The following is a 22964-nucleotide window of genomic DNA, read 5'->3' as shown; positions in this document are numbered from 1 at the left end:
AATATGTTGACCAGGGAGGTGGTGGGGTCATGGTCCCCAGAGGTGTTCAAAAACTGTGAAGACACAGCATCTTGGGACATGGTTTAATGGCCAGGGTGGTGACAGATTGACAGTTGGACTTGATCTCAGAGCTCTTTTCCAACCAAAACTTTGATTCCTACCAAGGCTTCTGGGTATTATCATAGAAATAATAGCTTTCCCTTTTGTAACCACAGATTATGACATTTATAGCTCAAAACCTCAGAGACTGGAGCTTCACATTTTCTAGCCCTAGTCCTCCTCATGCAGTTTTCACAGCAGGTATCAGAAGAGGTCTTCAGCTTACCAGAAGAATTAAACATGGATAAATCTGTCTGGAACAAAAACCTGTAACTTAGTAGATGTCATAGGCAGAGTCAGTGGCAGGCTTAAAGTAACATTTTAATAACATGAAAATAAGGATGTTTCTGAGTATATTCTTTGCTCTGTAAACTCTGGCCCCACATCCTGTTCCACATGCTCTTACCTACTTCTGGATTGGTTTCTTAAAGAAGAAAGATGGAAGCTGCTTTTTTAATACAATGCTGGTTTATGATTTCATTATATGATTGAGTGCATTTACTTGGTGACAAGTAAAAGAAGTAGTTCCCATTTAAACAAGGGCTGTGAATTTTTACTATTGCTCACAGACAGAAGTGGTGCTTCCCTTTCAAACTGCCTGCCCACCAAGACAGAGCAATTATTTCCCAAATTCTGGAACTGGGAGTCAGACTCCCTGAACGTTTTACTTTTGACTAATATGCCCTTCTATCTTCCTTTTTAACTTGCACACCAGCAAGCAAGCAAAATGGGCCTGCAGGTTTCTGGCTTCCTGTGGCAAATGACTGTCTTATTCTCCCTCACTCCCTCTTACATCCCCCAAACGTGCTGAGAGGGAGCCCTATACATCACAGTCCTCCTGCAGAGGTTTAGAATAAAAGCAAAGGAACAACTGAGCTGTGCATCATCCCCTGGCTGATAGCCTTGGATGAGGACATAACCAGGTGGATGGATGATGGTAGAGCAGTGGATGTGGTTTACCTTGATTTCAGTAAAGCATTTGACACTGTCTCCCAAAACATCCTTGCAGCTAAGCTGAGGCAGTGGGGTCTGGATGATCAGGTAGTGAAGTGGATTGACAACTGGCTGAAGGGAAGAAGTCAGAGAGTTGTGGTCAATGGGACAGAGTCTAGTTGCAGGCCTGTATCTAGTGGAGCCCCTCAGGGGTCAGTACTGGGACCAGTGATGTTCAATATATTCATCAACGACCTGGATCAGGGCATTGAGTGCACTGTCAGCAAGTTTGCTGATGACACCAAACTGGGTGGAGTGGCTGACACACCAGAGGGTTGTGCTGCCATTCAGCTTGGACAGGCTGGAGAGTTGGGCAGGGAGAAATTTAATGAAGTTCAACAAGGGCAAGGGTAGAGCCTTTCACCTGGGAAAGAACAACCCCATGGACCAGTATAGGTTGGGGACTGACCTGCTGGAGAGCAGTGAAGGGGAAAATGACATGGGTGTCCTGGTGGATGGGAAGTTGACCATGAGCCAGCAATGTGCTCTTGTGGCCAAGGTATCTCAGGCTGGCAGTGGGGACATATGCCCTGTTTTCCTTCTGCACATTCCCAGCCTTCCCCAGATGTCTGCTGCTACCTGACTGACTTTCCTCAAGCTCCACTCCCCTGCTGCTTTTCCCACCATTCCACCTGTGGTTTTGAGACACTGCCACACCTCCAAGTTTCCAGTTCTCATGGCATTTCACTGAAGTGATGGAATCAGATTTATGTTAGTATTAATTCTTCCGGTCTACAACTGTTGTTTCTAAGGACGCATGTTTTGAGGCAAAGATTAGCTATGACATGCAAGTGGTCAGCTGGGTCAGCATTTGGTTGCAACTGTGTCCAACTCTGTGTTACTGAGTTATTCTGTGTTATCACAGAATAAAGATTGGGACCTGTGGCTGCACAAAACCAAAAATCAGATGGTCTAACCTGCTCTGGTTCCTCTTACACTTCTCGCCCTTGGCTCCCAGGCACTGGTCCACATAAATTAACAAAGTACTGACACCCACAGTCATTTTCATACATGATTTTTCCATTGAACCCTTTCTGGCAAGGAATATCCAATTAGCAGGTAAGGGCAGATCAAGTGTCATAGTTGCAGATGAAGGAAGTCTGTTGGTGGAGACTTTTCTCTTTCATTTTGAAGACAGTATAATGTTAAAGAGTTGAAAGTTGTGTTTCCTGCTTTTTTCCCCTACAATCCACAGGTATGAGCATGCCACACCTACACCCTCTTACACTTCAACTTAGTGTAAGAAGCATTCAAAATCTTGAAGTGTGGATTCACATTCTGTGGGCTTAAAAACAAACCACCAAAAAGGTGATGTACACATTTCTGCAAGTGAGCAAAGAAAAATTGTACCCTTCTGTATAGCCCTGCCAGTCCACCCAAATCAATGCAATTTCATTGCAGATGTGAAACAAGTTACATAGACCTGCTCTTGAAAGTTCTTTTCTTGCCTTGGCCAGTTCCTGCTGGGAAGGAAGCACTCAGCATCTGTGTGGAGAGCATCAGTGTTTATCTAGCACTACAGCATTTTCTACAAGGAAAACTCAATTCTCTAGATGCTTCACAGCCTATACTTATATCAAACAAACGAAGAAATTAGGGTTATTTAAGCAAGTCCATGTGCATATGGCAAAACTCTTCTTCCTTTTCTTGGTACTGACATCCAAGCATCTCTGCTTCTTTATCACTCTTTTCTAGAAAGCCAAAACCTCTCTTCATGCGCTCGCTGAGAGTGCCTCAGTCAGCATTCATTTGTCAGAAACCCTAGCGTCAACTTGCTCTCCAGGAGAGACCAACCAATGCTGTTGTTCAAGTCAGGATAACAGCATTGCAGCTTTGGCATCAAGAATGCATAGCTGTTTCCAAACTTTTTTTCCATTTTCTGATATTTAAAAATGGAATCCCCCAGGAAAAAGAATACCCAAGAACCTCAAGTTTTGATTGCTAAGCATCTCCCCCACTTTCTTGGCTCTGTGTGGGAGACTAGCAAGGCAAATACAGAACAAGAATATGTATCTCCACAGGGAGCCTCCTGATTCCTGAGCTGTCTGGACTTGACTGCTAAAGGTGGTTTTATATTTTAAACAGATTTGCTCCTTTGCATTGCCCTTCCATTTCCTCGGCCACTCATTGCTTCACAAAGGTCTTTCATTTAGGTAACATTCCTCTCAGTTCATTCTTTAATTACATTGACTGACTAAAATAAAATTAAGAAGAGTAAGAAGAGTAACAGACCTACTGCAACTCATTCAACTCAGCAGCTTCTTACAACATCTCTTAATGTGGCTTCCTACCTCCTTACTGTGAATGGCCCTGAACAGGCAGCATTTTCCCTTCCACATCAAGACTTGATTACATTCCTCCCCTAGGGCCAGATTCTACAAGTTCCCAAGTGCTATAACCCTCACTGATATTTTGGGGGGCAATGCCTTTGGATTATTAGCAAGGCTGGGCCCAGAGTTTTTAAAACCTTGAGTGATCAACATCTCAAGCCTGATAGGCAGCCTAGAATGTTATTTACCTGAGAAGGAGAGAGAAGACAAAGAAAGCAGGTGTACAAACTGCTTTTCATTGCAGCTAAATATCTGATCTGGATCTGGTAGTACCCCCAGCAGAGAGAGCCAAGCCATTTCACAGACATTCCCTTTCTGGGCCTGGACTTAAGCAGTCTGGCAGAACTGGACACAAATGACCAGTCCTGCTTGTCAGGCACTGTCTTCTTGCCCATGTATGAACTTCATATCAAGGCCCTAGCATGGTGTGCCAGAAGAAAATACTATTTTGTACCATTAACAAAAATTTTAAAAAGTGAACAGTGTTTACTTCATCCTTATCCTTTTTCATTTCTGGGTTTGTGTATGTTTTATAATGTACATAGCATATTAGTACAGTAGTGCATTTCATATAAATGCACTTATACTTCTTATTTATATGTAAATAAATATATATAGATTGGGGGTACCTGCTCAAAAAACTTTTGATAGGGGTACATGGTGAAAAATGTTTGGAGAATAGTGCCCTATAGTTCCTCAATGATCACATCCATGACTAAAGCAGACTAAAGCCTCACCTCAGCACAGAGGTGATGCAAGCTCAAATCCCATAAGCTTCAGCTGCTCTGCTTGTAGGTTTTATAGCACTATGAAAAGAAAAGGAGTTACTTCCCTTTGTCCTTGCACTGGTGTGATAATCATTCTTGTTTTAGTAGGTTAGTACAGTACACCATATCATTAAAGTAGTACCACACACAAACGTATATAAGCATGCACTTATATGCTTCTCTGAATTCAAAGGATAACGTACTATATTACCATTCCCTGACAGTCACCTTTGAGTTTTAATTATGACTACCACTCAACAAATTCTGATCATTCTTCTCAAACCTTGGCAAGCAAATTGCAGCCCATGTGCTCTCCACAAAATGTGGGGTTTCCTTCTGATCGTGGGTCAGTTTTCTACCACTTTTACTCAGAACTGATACCAAACATACTGGTTTAAGTATATGCAGTATTTATTAAAATCTAATTAAATACTATGTTTAAGGAACAATCCAGTCACAACTTGCCATTGGATTTAAGGTATGTAATAATGTCAGGCATTTAAATTCCTCAGATAGGCAGAGCAAACAGGTTGTGGTTTCAACAAATACCAAAAGGGATCCCTTTTAAGAAATTTTCAGTGCAACACTACACTGAAGTACATGTTTTTGAGGATACACCTGTTTCTTATAGCCCAGGGTTGCTTCAAATAAGTGACTTAGAGGTGTAAATATCACAAAATTAAGTGATGTAGCCTGTAAAAAAAAACAGGAATAGCTACAGTGAGCTCAGTCTCAAAAAGAAAAGTTAATAGTCACACTAAAACTGCTTAAACAGAAATATTGCCTTTTCCTTTTTTAATAGAAAGCATGATGGGGTTTTGGCCACATCCTCCTGCCTCTAGAACCAATGTTTGCAGGGGAAGTTGTTCCAGGGTAAATTGCGCAAGCAAGGGAAAAGTCTGAGGACAACAAATCCCTATTCCCACCAACAGACAAGGGGAGAAGGGATAATATTCCTCAGAAGCTTGCTGCAAAGAATTTGGCTCATTACTCAGTGCATTAGCCTCTAAACTTCCACTAGTCTCTTCTACCAGGCAGCAGGACTACAAATGCATTCACACTTCACTCCCAATCAATTTCTCACTTAAAACAGCAGGGGCAGCTGTGACCCCCAAAGTGCAACCTTCATTCAAACAGAAGGTTGATTGGTCCTGCTCTGGCAGTTGGGTTGGACTAGACGATCTTTTGAGGTCCTTTCCAATCCCTAACATTCTGTTGTAACTAAACCCATTGATAAGCACCACTCCTATTAGCTGAAACTCAAATTTTGCTGAGCTGCACACAGCATTCCTTGTAGCTTTTTGATGTCTTGGTGGGCATGACAGTTCATATGGGCAGACGGCCAGCCTGGATGGGTAATGAACTTCTGAAAGAACTAAGGGGAAAAAAGAGGGTGTATCAGTCTCTTCCAACCTGGTCTATTCTATTCTGTTCTACATACAGCATCTCCCAGTCAAGCAGATCTGGAGCACCAGCTGTAGAGAGTGTGGGGTAAGCAGCATGGTCAGGGGCATATGGCCATCACTTTGGTGTGTCAAAAGTACTAGCTGTTGTCTTTATGTGACACTATGAATGGAAGAACAGCAAGAGTCTGGTTTCACATGGTCTTGCCTCTCAACATCAACTACTGTTTTCATCACAGAAGATGCTGTTGAAGCCTTCAGCCTCTTCTCAGTACAAATGTGTTGTCTAATAAAGATTGAACTCAAGCAAGCCATCCTTCAGCAGTTCAGAAAGCTGTCATCCCCATCAGCTATTTTTGCATAAGGTAGATGAGAATTCAGTACCTGGAAGACCTTTTCCTCCCACAGGAGTGAAGCTGAGCACATGGGGCACAGCAAAATTGCAAAGGTCTTGGCTCAATATGCAGCAAAATTTGAACAAAATAACCCTGCCTCAGACTACCTACAATTTTAACAGGAGACATGGTGTCTAGCAGAGCCCAGAAGAAATTTAAAAAAAAAAGTTTCATAATGACTAAGCACACAATGCTAAAATGCAAAGTATCAGTAGGATCTATATTAAAACACAAGAAACATTCATTTTTGCAACAAAAAAGGGATTCTAAAAGCTAAATACAATTAGAAAAACTAAATGCTGTAGCAGAGAAGAGCAGGTTAGGAAAAGGTTATAGTACAGATTAAAAGGATTCTGTAGAAACAGAAAGTTCAAAGTAAATTTTTGAACAGCTTTGTTGCTTTCTCCTTTTCTGGTTTAAGTATTGCGCTGAAGCATTCTCCCTTTAGCTGCCCACTTCAGCTTAAAAAGAAAGAATCCCATCTCCCTTTCATCTCAGGAAGAAAGCTGACATTAGAACAATTGGTAGTGCACTGCTCAATGTCAAGCTGCTCCAGGTCAGTTCTCAGACCCCTTCTGAGTCAACCTTTCAGCAAAAGACCTGAGGAAAAGGCACCATTTGTATTTTAACATTTTGCTCGCTCAACTGGAATATCTGCCCATAAAACACCATCAAAAGTTTCTATTCCAGCATGTAATACAAATGGCTGCTGTTAGAAAGAAAGTAATGCTCACTTAGTTTCTTTTCATTGATTCAGCAAGTGATAGCCAACAGCCAAAATTAAAAGTTTTAAATACTGATACAATCTCAACAACAGCATTAACAGCGTCAAGTGCATTAGAACAATTTTTCATATTCAGTACCTTCTTTGACAGCACCAATTCAAAAATATCCATAGACTAATATTTCACACCCACCACCTGTCCCAGAAAGAAGTAGGTGTGCTTGCACCATAATTTTCACTTAACAGAGTTCAATGTGGTTCATACTTGCTGGAACGAGTCCAGCAAGTTGGTGAGGGGTTTGGAACACAAGCCCTATGAGGAGAGACTGAGGGAGATGGGGTTGCTTAGCCTGGAGAGGAGAAGACTCAGGGGTGACCTTATTGCTCTCTACAACTACCTGAAGGGAGGTTGTAGACAGGTGGATGTTGGTCTCTTCTCCCAGGCAGCCAGTACCAGAACAAGATGACACAGTCTCAGGCTGTGCCAGAGGAGGTTTAGGCTGGATGTTAGGAGGAAGTTCTATACAGAGAAAGTGATTGCCCATTGGAATGGGCTGCCGGGGGGGGGGGGGGGGGGGGGGGGGTGGAGTCACCATCATTGGAGGAGACTTGATGGGGTGCTTGGTGCCATGGGTTAGTTGTTTAGGTGGGTTGGATTGGTTGATGGGTTGGACACGATCTTGAAGGTCTCTTCCAACCTGGTCTATTCTAGTCTATACTTACCCTAATCTAACAGGATAAGTTACTTCTGGCTATACTCAAAACCCTCTTAACCAGGAACAGCTGTGCCTTGTATAGAAAGATACAAAATGTTCTTTAACTAAAATAGGGATGAAGGGGAAGAAGGAGCAAGTGAGGTCAGTGAAATTTTGAGGACACAGATATATGATACCCTAGGTGTGCTTCAGCTGTTGGGGCAAAATTTTGCCTTCATTTTCAAGGCAAGTGAAGAGCTTCATATAAGAGTAAGTTTCATGAGTCTGAGGACAGGAAACCAGAAGCTGCAATACCTATGGCAATGACAATTCAAATCTTGCACTGTAGTATGTACCTTTGTTTCTAAACCTGTAATGTCAGGAGCCCTGTTAACAAGAAACCAGTAAATCTAAGTTCAAGGTAACACATCAAGCTGAGGAAAAAAGGGGAAAAAAACCAACAAAGATAAATAAGAGATTTGGCACTTCACACTTGTTACCTTCATCTCAATACTTCTAAAAGACTGATAGATTTTGGAGGAAAGACTAATCAAGGACATTAAGACAAATACAGAGTGTTTGTATCAAAGACAGGTTGCCTTAGAATAGCTGTTAGTGGGTAAGACTAAGTGATTACTTACAGGATAGTTGAATTAATTTGTTTTATTTCTAGCCAGGTTAATTGGCAGCAATTGGGAAAAGAAAGAATATTACTGTATCCTTTTTACCCAGATCCTTCACTCAGGAGTTGGCTGCATGAAGGCAGGTGACATTCACAAAGAAATTGTTTCATATTTGGTCAAACATGAAACTAGAATCAAGTGTATGATCAAGACATTAGCAGGCAATGCTGGGATGATCATCTGACTAGATAGTAGCTGGACTTGCTGGTCAAAATAAATCTTACAGACCAATAAGTAAAGTTTTTTTCTCTACCTGCTCAAATAAAGACAATCTCTTACTCTTTAGGAAAGTGATGTGCATCTGACTTGTAAACCAGTGGTCCCCAGCTAGCTTTAGGTAGGTTCTAAGTTATCTTTAGTGGAGATAGAGACCTTTTAGCACCTTTGAACAAGGAACTACAAGACCTTGCCTGGAACCCTGCATGATTTGTTGATCCTAAGCTAGGAAAAAGTGAATCACAGAATGGTCTGGGATGGAAGGGACCTCCAAAGGTCATCTAGTCTAAGCCCCTGTGCAGTAATCAGGGGCATCCTCAAACAGAGCAGGTTTCCCAGAACCCTGTCAAGCTGCATCTAGAATACATCCAGGGACAGGGCCCCTGGGCCACCTCCCTGGGCAACCAGTCTCAACAACCTCAGCTCTCTGTAGCAGAGGTGCTCCAACCCCCTGATCATTTTCATGGCCCTGCTCCATCAGGTCCATATCCTTCCTGTACTGAGGGCTCCAGAACTAGACTCCAGGTGAGGTCTCACCAGAGTAAAGGGGCAGAATCACTTCTCTGGATCTGCTGGCAATGCATCTTTTGATGCAGCCCAGGATGCAACTGGCCTTCTGGGCTGCAAGCACACACTGTCCAGCTTCTCATCCATCAACATCCCCAAGTCCTTTTCCTCCAGGCTGCTTTCTAACAGCTCATCCCACAGTCTGTATCGATAGTGAGGATTGTTCCACCCCAGGTGCAGAACTCTGCACTTGCTCTTTTTGAACCTCATGAGGTTCACCTGGGCCCACCTCTCCAGCTTGTCCAGGTCCCTCTGGCATATCGACAGCACCACTCAGCTTGGTGCCCTCTGCACACTTGCTGATGGTGCACTCGATCCCACTGTCTGTATCACTGATAAAAGTAATAAACAGCACAGGTCCCAGTACAGACCCCTGAGGGACAACACTTGTCACTGCTCTCCATCTGGACTTCAAGCCATTGAGCACCACCCTCTGGATGCAACCATCCAGCCAATTCCTTACTCACTGAACATTCCATCCACCAAATCTGTATCTCTCTGTTGTGGGGGGACCATGTCAAAGGCCTTGCAGAAGTCCAGATAGATAACATCCATTGGTTGTCCTTTATCTTCTGGCACAGTCACTTTATTGTAGGAAGCCACTAGACTGGTCAGGCAGGATTTGCCACTAGTAAAGCCACACTGGCTATTGTGAATCACTTCCCTGTCTACTACTAGCTTGACACCACTGGATGATGGCAGTAACTTAGTAACTTCAAAGCATAGCATTCCTAATCTCCCAAGTATTTGGGTAGTGTTGTACCAGGCTTCCCTGGCTTAAGAAGATAAGTGTTTTCAACACACAGAAAGAAGGCTCAGAATCAGTCACGTGACCAGAGACACAAGCTTCATGGACACATAATCATTACTATAGAAGAAAGGGTGAGGAACAATACCCTAAGTAAATACCAAGTGTGCCTGTGACACTTTAGCAAATGGAAAGAGGGAGTTTCACTTTAATGGATCAGGCGGCATGATGTAAGCACATAGCTCCTTCCCACAAGCTATACCACTTTCTTCATGCTATCAAAGCTGACACAGGAGATGCAAGTGACAAGTCCTTTGCACAGCAATCCAAAGTATGACTTGCCACTAAGCAGCTTCCCTAGTGTTTGCATTTACCCTAACCAAACTAAAGTAGAAGAGTGCTAGAAGGAATCTCAGTAAGTCCTTTTAGTTCAGGCCTCTATTCCCATTCTGCACACAATACTGACTGTCAGTCTATTACAACAGGTTAACACCACTTGTTCCTAGATTTCCAGTGGCAAATAACATGTCTTCTGCAGCACTGTATTGTCTGAGAGTTTCTATGATGTCTGATTTGACTATCCACCAATTCAATTCATACTTCTCATTTATGTTCCATTTTCAGAGCAGATAACCCCCTTTCCTGGAACACCTCTTATCTCTATTGCCACTTAGCTTAAAAGCAGAATAATGAAAGGTTGTCCAGTTTGTAGATTTTTCTGTTTCTCTGTCCGTTCTCTTCACATTTGACTATTTGCTTCTCAGAATGGTTGGTGAACCAGACTGTCTCTCTTAAATGGCAAGTCCTGTGCACCCTGTTTTAAGTATCTGGGGAGGATGTTAGCCTTTTCACAAAAACATGACACTGAGTCAGATTTTTCTGATGTTCAACCTCCAGATCCATTTCCACCTAAACAGTTCTTCCCCCGCCACTCCATTTCCCACTTCCACTGTTAGTCACTGCTGCTTTCACACTAAGCATTCATCTCTTGCACCCATGTCAGGCTATTTCAGGCTGTCAACTGCAAATTCTCAGTCTGTCCTCCAGTGTACATGGAGTCTTCACGTTATCTAAAAGTTTAATAAACAAACTGGGTAAGGCCATCTCCATTCAAGAAGGTGGTTTCAAAGTCTCATTAGATTAACAATAGAGATAAAAACTCTTCCAACAGAACATTTAAGTTTTTTGCTAGATCTTTATGCATTTTGGGAGATAGCAAGCCAGGCCTTACAGTATAACTAACTAAGGTTGTAAGAGACCCCAAGGATCATCAAGTCCAACCTGTCTCGACAGACCTCACGACTAGACCATGGCACCAAGTGCCATGTCCCATCTCCTCTTGAACACCAAATTCAAATGGAAACAACAGAAACAGACATTTGCAGTAATTATGATTTTAGTGAGAATATCAGACAGGATTTAATAAGTCAGATACTTCTGCATGCTTCTTCCCCTTATAAATTTTAACCTCTGGAAGGTTGGTTGCAAGAGATACAGCATAACACAAAGGACAATGTGAAACAGAGCTAGTAATGCAGAGATGTTTTCTGCCTTAGGAATTTGCCTCTGGTTCAGTTTAGAAAACAAGGGGATCAGTCTGAGAGGGAATGCAGTGACCATGGTGAGTCTCCACAAGGCTAAGATAGCTCCTAACTACATACAATCACTCCAGGCACCACACTCACCACAAGTTGGTACCTTATTTTATACATAATTAAACTCCAAAGGTAATTTGAAGCTAAAGGGACTTAGAGGGCACCTATGAAATAGAAAGGGAACAAGAAGCATTATCTCACAATCACCCTGTGGCAGCAGCCAGGCTCTCCCAAGCTCGGGGCACAGGGTAAGGACAGGCCAGAGTCTTTGGGAAGCAGGCTGGAAGAGCTGCCCAGTCAGGAACTGACAAATTCCTTCTTGACACCTTTTTTGTGAAGACATTACAGAAAGTCATGGCTTTTGGCACAGTTTGTTTCAGGGAGCTGCTGCCAGTGCCCCAGGGGCACCACCATGCTTAATTGCCCCTGACCATGTTCCTTGGCCTAGGGCTCCATAATAGCCCCCCAGGGGCCATCAGCCCCTGTGCCAGCCACAGCTGGGTTCCAGCTCACCCAGATGAGCTGAGCCTGCCTGCAGGCCTACATCCTGACCCAGCCTCAGCCTATTGCTAGGGATATGCCTAATGTTCAGGGCTATCTCAGAGCCCTCAGCTGCAATTGTCCTGACTGGGGCAGTAGGACAGGCCACAGGTGCCAAGCCCTGACCTGATGTATCCCCATGGGGAGCCCCCATGCCTCATGGGACACAATTACAGAGGGCTGGTATGAGTCACCAAGCAGTAATACAAAAGCAGACAGAAAGGCTTTTTTTGAGGGTCATTGCTTATTTATCAAGTACATCCCCATCAAGTGGCAAGAGTGGTATGTCACTCCAAATCCCATCACTGTTTTTCCAGTGGGAGAGATTTGTGATATGCTTAAAGCCAACTCCTTTCCTTACCCTTTAAGGAAAGGACTGAGACTATTTGCAGCAATGTTAGCACCATGAAAATAGCTATGTATCACTCAAAGGCACTCGAAGGCTTCGTGCTTACTTTCTTTTAACCTCAAAGCCAATGACAGGAGGGAATTAACATGGATGTCACAAGCATAAACCTTCAGACACTGTATTTTAATTTATCTCAGTCCAACTAATAACTACACAACAGGACAAGTTTGTAAGTACAGAGTATCTATGAATGGCCAAGAAATGAGGAAAAGTCTTCAGTTTTAGGAGGTCTTCTCATTTAGAGAACAACCCAACAAGCCAGAAGCCCTTTGAAAGGCTAAATAAGAATTTACATCCATATATATGTATTCAGATCCACAATGCCACATATCAGGCATGACAGATATAAGAACATATCATAGTTTTCAAGATGGTGGGAATCCCTCGCCCCAAACCAAAGATGGTTCATTTTCTCTAGGCCACTGCAGCAAGTGAGGCTTTATGAACTAGCACCTTGCACTCTGGGGAAGGCTGTCCACCTTGCAGTCCAGTTGAAATGCTCTCCCCATACTCAAAGTAACACTAGAGCCCCATCCACAAGCAGTGCGCATACATGTACAAGTTTCAGCGTACAGAACCCCTTCAAAGTAGTTTTTCAGAGCATGAACTGACGAGATTACTACTGCCCAAGCCCTGTGAATCCAGTGCAGACAGCACTGCCACATCAATGGGAACAGCTACACACCCATTGCTACGTGCTGACCCTACATGGCACACTTTCAAGTGCTACTCACTGGGAAGTTAGCCACCTTTCATAAAAAACAGACAAACACCAAACCAAAAAAAAAACACTATATGCACTGGGTAGTCAGACTTTCCACAATAATGAATTTTGTAAGTAACTTTAAGAAAGATATTCTCATTTTTTATTTCAATCTAGTCTTTCATACACACCCACCTCTGTCATATGTAACCAGAAATGAATCATGGTTATTACAGCAGCTGCTTGAAGTATTTTTTCTGCTCACTAGAAATAACACTTCTATTTGTGCCCACTAATAGGCTCACTGTATCTGTTAACTGTGTCCAAAAATCCTCCTGTCCAATACACAGCTAATTCTCCCCATCCATAGAGACATATACAATATTCTTTGCTTTTGTGTCTCCTAGGTATCCCTCTCTGACATGATTTTTGCATCCTTACAGTGTTCCTCACTGACTGCACTTCAGTTTGCCAAGTTTTCAACTACACAGCCACAGCTTTTTATAGCTTGCTGAATAGAAGTTGCTTTGTTTTGTTCTTCATCCTTAATGGAAACCACACTTTGTCAATACAGGTCATGCGAATCCCTAATGCTGTCTAAGGGAAAGCATGTTTTCTACCATGTGCCATTAATACCAGTTGTCTTCTCAGAAAATCAGGAGACAATCCAGGAGTAATTTATACAGGCTCAAAAATACAATAATGAGCCTCCCAACCCTGTTTTCCCGCAGCCCCTCAAGGGACTCTGGCTTTGTTTTTAAAAAGACCCACTCATTTCGATGTCCATTCATTTTCAGATGGAGCCAGAGACTGATTAACATCCTGTTCATTGCAAAATACAGAGTGGGAGCTTGGATATGCTCTAGGATGCTTTGCCATAAGGAAGCAAGACATCAAATGCTAATATTCTCATCCATTCATCTTAGCCATGCACTCCTTTTGAGTCCGTTTTGTTTCCTAATAACACGCCAAATTTTTGGCAGTATTGGGAAGGATGAGGTATTTTAGGGATTATATTCCACTGACCTCTGGATAAGAGGTGCAGCTGTATCCCTCTCTACTTTCCTTTGGGAAGCACCTTGTATTTCCAAACTGCTAAAACCATCTAGGCCAAAATTTTGGAAGCTTGAACAGGGGACAGAAACAAAACACCTACATAAGCAAGCACACCTAAAAGAAATTTCCAGCTTCTTTTAAGTCTGTGGCCTCCAGGACAGTTTCTATACAATCTATACTGTATAGCAAGTCAGCTCCACACTTAGCATCCTCATCAGACTCAGCAGAGGCTAACTTCCTCTCCAAGTGGACTGAAAGGTACACAGCCAAGAAAACCGTTTGCTGTACTGTTTCTGTGATATTGACAAAAGGACATGAGCAAGGGGGAAATGTTCACTTTATGAAGTTAACAGATGTAGGAGTAAAAATGCCTTTTCTCTGTGAAAGGCCAGACAGCGTCTATGGAGAAGACCTTGCTCTCCAGTGTTTATAGTCTTTCATGTCTAAAGTACTCACCAAAACTGGTTCTCTCTATAAAAGCAGAAAAGAACAGGTTGGGTTTTTTTCTCTGAAAATTCTCAACACTAGGTTATTCCCTGAATGCTTGTTTCATAGCAGAGACATGCACAAAAGAAGAAAGAGAACATAAGATAGCTAAGTTGTACTGAAGTTTCAAATCAAGTAAGACTGTTGTGTCATGCATTTGAGTCACTTCAGTGATGATGGAAGATGTGTTCTAAACCCAGTAGGACCACCTGAAAAGCAGCATATTCCGATTTCATAAGACGTGTCATATACTAAGACTTTGCATAATTCACTTATTTAGCAAAACCTCAAACCCTTAAGTCATCCTATAAAGGCTCTGCAAAGTAGCAGTGTACATCTTTGTGATGTATTTATCGTATCTTCCTAGAAGTGTTGGGATGCTGTGATAAGAACTAATTTCTACTTAGAATGGAAGAACAGATTATATAGATACACATTTTTGCCCAGTATTTAACATGGTTATGCAACTCAAAAGTAGCTAAATTCTCTGATGATATAAATAAGCAAGAACAAGTCAGATGAGCAGTGCTTTATCCATGTACAGGCAGAATTTGGCCCAGATAATTCTGAAGCAGAATCTGCCACAGGCAACTAAGTAGTTTTCGCAGCTTCTTTTTCCACCTCTGGAATCTTTAGGTACTGACTGCAATCTACTAAGACTAAACCCTTCAGATTCTATTCAGGACTTGAATCTGAATAGATCACCATCACTTTTAGATGGTGGTATGTATATGGCCCTCTTCTAGGGCCAAGACTGACCCAGAAGCATTTTCTTCAGTGTCCTTACTGCTGGAATGCTACCTTACCATCTGCCTGTCCACAATCTCAGGAAGAGTATGTGTACTGGATCTCTCCCTATATCCTGAAAAGACTTTACACTACTTTCTTCCTGGTTACAATTTTAGTCAACCAAGCAACAGCTGAAAGCCTTTTTCCCCTTACCTGTATCACTTTCCTCTGCTTTGATTATTTACCTTTAACTGAATTATGTAGCTCTGCTAAAACTATTTAGAACACAGGTCAAATTAACAACTCCATGCTATATTCAGCTCTTGGGCCTTCAACATATGAAGAACATGGACCTATTGGAGCAAGTCCAGAGGAGGGTCATAAAGATGATTAGAGGGCTGAAGCGCCTCTCCTGTGAACACAGGCTGAGAGAGTTTGGGCTGTTGAGCCTGAAGAAGGTTCCCAGGAGATCTTGCAACAATCTTCCATTGCCTAAAAGAGGCCTACAAGAAAGATGGAAAGGGACTTTTTACAAGGGTACATAGTGATAGGACAAGGGGTAATGGCTTTAAACTGGAAGAGGGTAGATTTAGATTGGATATAAGGGAGAAATTCTTTACTGTGAGGGTGGTGAGGCACTGGAACAGGTTGGCAAGAAACGTTGTGCATACCCCATCCCTGAAAGTGTTCAAGGCCAGGTCCGATGGGGCTTTGAGCAACGTGGTCTAGGGGAAGGTACCCCTGCCCATGGCAGGAGGGCTGAAACTAGATGATCTCTAAGGCCTCTTCCAACTCAAACCATTATAATGATATAGAATCACAGAATCATACATTTTATCATATGAGATACTAGAGACTAACTTGAAGGAACTAAATTTGCCTTATTTAACACTGATAAAATAACAACACTACTGAAAAAGATCCAATCAAGGGTGAAGGCTCATCAGCTGACATGCAGACACTTGTGATTCAACATAAGAAAACCCCTTTCTACTGTGAAGGTGGTCATGATCTAGAATCTAAAGCTGTGCCTTGGTTGCTTGACTTTAGCTGGAACGTGCAGACTCATTTCACCTCTCGGATAACATACCCTCCCGTGTGCAGAAGATCACCTCTCATGTGGCAGCCATGGTGAAATAAAAGACTTTCTCACAACTTGGTCTTTGCAGGAAAAAAAAAAACAAAAAAACCCCATTTTAATTCATAGAGGAAAAGGAAGGGGAAAGGACAAAAAAAAAGAAAGAAAAAGAAAGAAAAACTACTTTCAATATTAATTTAAACCTCTTTGAGGTGACAAGGAGACTGTTAGATTCACAGACATCATCTATGTAACTTCTCCCCAGGAATATGCTGTTCTATCAGAGCATGTTCTTCAAGGATAGTAACAGATTTAGTGTTCCAGAGAAACAGACTGGAAATCCATAAAAAGCAGTTACACTCTTTAAATGCAACTTGAAAGGGAGCTGCTGTGCTTCATCACCAAGAAACAGCCTTAATGTTCTGGCCATGAATCTAGGCTTAAGAACAGGATTTGGACAGCATAGAAAATGAAGAAAACAATCGTACTGATTTGCTGTAACTTTGAGATTTCAGCATCAACTTCTGCTCAGACGTCCCTGCTACTGCTGCCATCCTAAAACATTATCCCTAACAGTAAGAAATGCTCTTATATCTGATATTCAATCTTCTGGTTGCTGAACTATACAGATATAGGAAGCATTGGACTCTAGGAAGAGAATGTCAGCTACTCCAATTTAGAAACATCAAGCTGCAGCAATACCAGGATATCTGCACCTTCTGAGACCCTTCATGAAGAAAGATCAGAATCAATAGTGCATCTATTAGAGAACATTTCCTGGCCAGATTACTGAGCTAACAAATTAAAGTACCACCCAGAGCCATCCCATTCCTGAAGGAACAAAGAGCACACCAATTAAGTCTGAGACAGGAACAACCAGAAACAAAGAGCTGATGTTAAGTTACTGTCACTTACTATCTTGTCACTAAAGCAGTAATAGTTGTGTACTTGCTCTCTCCATGTCAGTCATGCTTTCCCTATCCTAGCAGCAATTTGTTCTCTTTCTGAACTTCCACAACTAGCTCTGTCCTGCCCTCAGAAGAATGGAAGCCATAAGCTATCCCCTCCTTGTGGAATTAAAGTACTGTTTGCGCAGAGGTCAGACCTCCTTTCCTAGAAGTGTATCAATTTGTAGGTTCACATTCCAACAAATCAGTTCTGCTTCCCCTTCACAGCAAGGTTTGAAGAGAATAAGAAGGGAGACGCCAAAACATGCCTGGATTCAACATGTGATCATGGATGCCATCGTCCTTTTAAACACACATTGACTACCCATACACCTGCTGTAATCGGGCACTTGTGAAAGGAAAGCACTTCAACAGCTGCATCAAAGACCTCCTACTTACTATCCCAGTATCTCAGAATTCATGTTACTGCTTGGATATTTATGATGGGCTCTTCTTTCCTTCACCTATTTTAATTGGAACTACACACTGCCACTAGTTATCAGTTTAAAATCAGGGCATCATAATACTGTTGAGATTTTTCCTCAGTAACTAAAGAGAATGATTTCACAGAGCAGCTTAACTGGAAATAACATGAAGTTCCAGTAAGCCATCTGTTCTAACCTTTCTGTTAAAGTTAACAGCTATTCTGGATTTCCACAAAGGAAGTCAGTGAAAGCTACTAATGTGTTTGTGGGTTTCATTCCCCAGTATTTTTTATTAAACAACACTAGCTGGAGACCTCTGAAGAGCAGAAAACAAACGTAAAGGACACAAACAGCACAGTGCTGCATACTGATGCAATCCAGTTCTCTCCCAACACAGAAGAAAATCTAGACTTTCCCCAGTTTGTCAGAACCTACCACACAGCTAAGGCAGGCATCACCAGAAACACACAGTGACTGACTGCAGATTGAGCACACAATGAACCATATAACACTGCCATCAGCCCCCAGCACATCTGAACCTACAGTATATTTTTGAGACGAAGCATCAGTCAGCCTGTGCTCAGAACCAATTCTAAGGATGGATACAATACTTTAAATCAGTTTACCATTAGTCCCAGATAACTGAAGAGGTCTCAGCTGACTGAAGATTGGCAAATATCACACCTATCTACAAGGGCCAGGAGGACCCAGGGAACTACAGGCCTGTAAGTCTGACTTCTGTGCTGGGGGAGGTCATGGAGAAGGTAATTTTGAGTGCAGGACAGCCAGGAGGTCAGGCGCAGTTTGCATGGGTTCCCAAAAGGCAGGTGCTGTTTGATGAACTTGATCTCCTTCTATGACAAGGTGACCTGCTCAGTGCATAAGGGAAAAGCTGTGGATGTTGTTTACCTGAAATTTAGAAAAACATTTGACACTGTCTCCTACATCATCCTCCTGGAGAAACTAGCTGCTCATGCCTTGAATGGTTTTATGCTTTGCTGGGTTATAAACTGGGTGGACAAACAGCTACAAAGCATGGTGGTGAACATACTCAAATCAATCCAGGTAGTGCCTGGTCACTAGAGGTGTTCTCCGGGGATCAGTGCTAGAGCCACTCTTTAATAATCTTTATCAATGATCTGGACGAGGGAATCGAGTGCACCCTCAGTAAGTTTACAGATAACACCAAAGTGGGTGGGAGTGTTTATTTGCTCAAAGGTTGGAAGGCTTTACAGAGTGATCTGGACAGTCTGGATCAATGGGCTGAGGTCAACTGCATAGGATTCATCAGGGCCAAGTGCCAGGTCCTGCACTTGGTTCACAACACCACCAGGCAATGCTACAGGTGTGGGTAACAGTGGCTGGAAAACTGCCCAGAAAGGACCTGGCGACGCTGGTTGCCAGCCAGATGAATGAGAGTCAGTAATGTGCTCAGGTATCCAAGAAGGCCAACAGCATCACAGCCTGTATCTGGAATACTGTGGCCAGCAGGAAGTGATGGCACCCCTGTACTTGGCACTGGTGAGGCTGCATCTCAAATAGTGTGTTCAGTTTCACACCCATCACTACAACGAGGTACATATCCAGAGAAAGGTTGGTGATGGGTCTGGAGATCAAGTCTTATGAGGAGAGGGAACAAGGATTGTTTAGTGTGCAGAAAAGGAGGCTGAGGGGAGACCTCATCACTTTCTACAACTACCTGAAAAAAGGTTGTAGTGAGGAAGGAGTTTCTTTTCTCCATAGTATCTAATAATAGTACAAGAGGAAATGGCCTGAAATTGTACCAGGGGAGATTTAGATTGGATATTAGGAACAATTTCTTTACTGAAAAAGTGATCAAGCATTGGAATAGAGTGCCCAGGGAGTGGTGAAGTCGCTATCCCTGTAGGTGTTAAAAAAATGTGTAGACATGGCAGTTCAGGACATGCTATAACAGCCATGGTGGTGTTACGTTGATGATTGGACTTGATGACCTTAGAGCTGCTTTCCAACCAAAACAAGTCCATGATTCTACAATAACATTGAGACTGCGGAGGGAAAGACAGTATTAAGTCATTAGTGGCTCTTAACTTTTTTCTCTTGGCAGCTTTAAACTCATTCTCACTAACTTAGACTTCTTCCTCCTCTGCACCTTCCCTTTCACAAAGGGGCAGTTTTCCAAAGCAAACAGCTTGACACTTAGTTTGATCCTTGTCTGATTCAAGGATTTCTTTCCAGCATTGACATAGCTGAAATCTCATAAGACTTCAGTCCACTATCTCTCTGGCGATATTAAAAACCTGTCATAACTGGATCCTGTGCAGGGGAGTTGGGCTGGATGAGCTCCAGAGGTCCCTTCCAACCCCTACCATTCTGTGACCTGATCATGTTTGATCAAAAGGCCACACCTGGAAGTTTAAGTGCTAATAAAACAAAAGTCTTACCTCAACCTGACAAAGCCCTCTTCTTTTAAGCACCAAATCTAGAAAGAAAGAATTCTTACACTCAACACATTGGAAAGGAGAATATGGGTTAGTGCTCTGTGTCTGACCCTGCATTTCTTGATTGTACTCTATTAAATAGTGACTGCAAAAAAGTGCTGCCACTGCAGAGGACAGCTGTCTTCACCTCTGTGGAGGCCTCTTTCTCAGCAGGTACAGATTCAAACTCTTCGATCAGAACAGTGTTCAATCAAGCCACAATGGAGCTACTATAAGTATGCTTAGCATGACTCCAATTACATATGGTCTAAAACCAGCCAGCCTAGAATTCTAAAAGCTTAGTTACATACAAAAGTTACCATAGCTTGGAATTTGAGTAGTCAAAAATATCAGAGGGTATGTATTTCACACATGAAATCACTGTGCAAACTGAACATCCACTGAACCAAATCACTGTGCTAGCAACAGCATATAGCAAGTATCATCATGATGATCAACAGAATGAAAGGGCAGCAGCAACCTCTTCCCCATCTATTACTAGAAGCAAATATTCACAGCAACATCCATACATCTTCTTTAAAGGATACCTGCATCTATTTCTGACAACCATAAATCAGACTCCTTTATTTCAGAGGAAATACGAATTCCTGAATTAATCAGTTATCAACTTAGTTCTTTTCCAAATGAGCATTAAAATGCTAATCCCAGTTTTGTCTCTGTTTAAAAGGGTATTACTACAAAAAAAAAAAAATACAGTCAGACAGCAAAGGCAGAGAAACGAAGTTGAAATTGATGCTGAGAAATAGCATCACACCATGAAGCTTGTGGTCCAGAACTTGAACTTAGATATGCTTATGAATAAGAATCATCACTTACACAGGTTTTTTTGAAGAGGCTCATCAGCTTGGTATTTAAACACTCTATCTACTTCCAGAGTCAGATCTGGCTTCTATTTGCACATCTGTCAGAAGTATGACAGAACTTTCTTTGGGATCCAGTGCCCAAATCCCCCCATCCCAAGCTGCTTCCTCAGGTATGTTTCCAACCGTCCCAAATTTCAGCACACTACGCCAAGTACAGCAGCAAATTTTTTCCACTTACCCTTTAACAGGAAAATGAACAAATTACACACTACCAAAAAACCACAAACAGTGAAGTAACCTTAAGCAAACTGTCAGCTCAGGTGAAGATGACAGCAATCATCACATCCCGTTTTGCGATCCAAATGCTTTATTTCACATCCCAGCTCCTCATAACCGTTAATTTTTTTTTTTTTGGAAAGCATTTCTGCTAGACAGCCAAGTTGGCTGCCAAGGCCTGCAGACACATAGTACAATGAATGTCTCCCTAGGCAAAGCAGTGGTGCAACTTGCCACAGAAGCCAGCCCACTGAGATCTCAGCACAGTGCTGCTGCTGTGTGTCACATCATGCTATTTCACCACTCATTCGGTATTCACTCTGTCTGGACCAAAGCTATGCAAAAAGGGTTAAAGTTAGGGCCAGATCCACAGAAAGGCACAGGGAATCCCATTCCCAGATCCCCTTCTGCACTGCACAGGGCAGCTCGTGTTCCGGATCCGCGGCTTCCCACCTGTATACAGGGAAGAGGCACCCGCCACACAAGAGCACAGCCACACAAGGGGCCTGCGCAGCACGCTCGGCTCTGGGGGCCTGCCCGCTTCCCACGGGGCTCCCCGCATCTGCTGGCGCTCGGGGCACTGCCACAGCGCCGGGGAGGTGATGCCTGTGACTAAGCACAGGCGGCCTCCCCTCGTCCTCCCCGTCACTGCCTCGGCCAATCTCTCTCCGCACCATGAGCATCAGAGGCCTGACAGTAGTGCCGCTCCCGGGCAGGAAGCACGGGGAAAGAAGCGAGGGGCAAGAGGCACCTGCCGTTTCCCTCCCTTGGCCAAAGGCCAACCATAAGCCGGCCCCTCCTCGGAGTCGCGACCCAGGCCTCAGCGCCGCGCTACAGACACCCTCAGGGTGCACCCCAGCTCCCAAGGGCCACCCGGAGCCGCCCAGCCGAGCCGCCCCCAGCCCCGGCAGCCCGCCCTCCGCGTACCACTGCCATCCTTGAAGTGAGGGGGTGGGACGTCTCGCAGCGACCGGGTCCAGCCCCCCTTCTCCCCTTCCTCCTCCTCCTCCTCCATAGGGCCGGGGCCGCCCGGGAGAGCGCTGCCTCCGCCGACCTGCCGCTGCCGCCGCCGCTCCGCCGGGGTGGCCGCCGCCCTAGGGGCACGGCGCCGAGCCACCCGGCCCCGCGGCCCTAGCCCCTCCGGGCGCCCCTCGTCCTCCTCGTCATCGTCCTCGTCCTGGGAAGAGGCGGCGGAGCGGGAGTCAGCCGAGGTGCTGTAGAAGGGGTTGCCGCTGCTGTCTTGGCCCGACTCCCCGAAGACATCGTCGGAGATCTGCAAGCTCTCGTAGCGGGAGCGGGCTGCCTCCAGCAGCGACAGCGCCTTCCTCCGCGCCGGCCCGGTGTCGCCCTCCGCCATCATCTCGGCCGCCGCCAGCAGCCGCCCCCGCTCCCCTCGGCCTGGCTCGGCCGGGTCCTGCGGCCGCAGGCAGCAGCCCAGCAGCAGAAGCGGCTCGGGCACGGTGGCGGGCAGGCAGGGAGTGGGGGAAGCCCCGCCACTGCCGGGGCTGAGCCCTGCCTCCCGCTCCCGCCCGCACCACCCGCCCCTGTGTGTGTGCAGGGACATGGGAGGAAGGAGCCAGCTCAACATCTCCAAGTACCACATCCAGCCAATTACCGCGGCACTCCGCGCCCGGGAGGTGGGGTTATATGGGCGCTGCGGGCCGGCGTGGGCCGCCCACCGGCCGCCCCGCTGCACGCCACCGCTCCGCCCATTTAAAATCACAGTGCCGGCTGCGGCCGGATCCGCCGCTGCGCCCCGCCGCCGGAAGGGGGGAGCATGCGTCGAGCCTGGCCCCGGTCGGAGCTGTCCGCCCGCC

General features: G+C 44.3%; 1 protein-coding gene across 1 annotated transcript in view; it reads right to left on the bottom strand.

Moving 5' to 3' along the window:
- PGBD5 (piggyBac transposable element derived 5) overlaps positions 1–22750 on the bottom strand; it is a 68940-nt gene extending 46190 nt beyond the window's left edge. Inside the window, exon 1 of the mRNA XM_054162245.1 lies at positions 22075–22750. Within this exon, the coding sequence (XP_054018220.1) occupies positions 22075–22750 (676 nt within the window). The remainder of the gene's footprint in view (positions 1–22074) is intronic.
- Positions 22751–22964: the final 214 nt, after the last annotated feature.

Source organism: Dryobates pubescens, chromosome 6 (genome assembly GCF_014839835.1).
Source record: "Dryobates pubescens isolate bDryPub1 chromosome 6, bDryPub1.pri, whole genome shotgun sequence".
Taxonomy (NCBI): domain Eukaryota; kingdom Metazoa; phylum Chordata; class Aves; order Piciformes; family Picidae; genus Dryobates; species Dryobates pubescens.
This window is presented reverse-complemented; position numbering and strand designations above follow the sequence as displayed.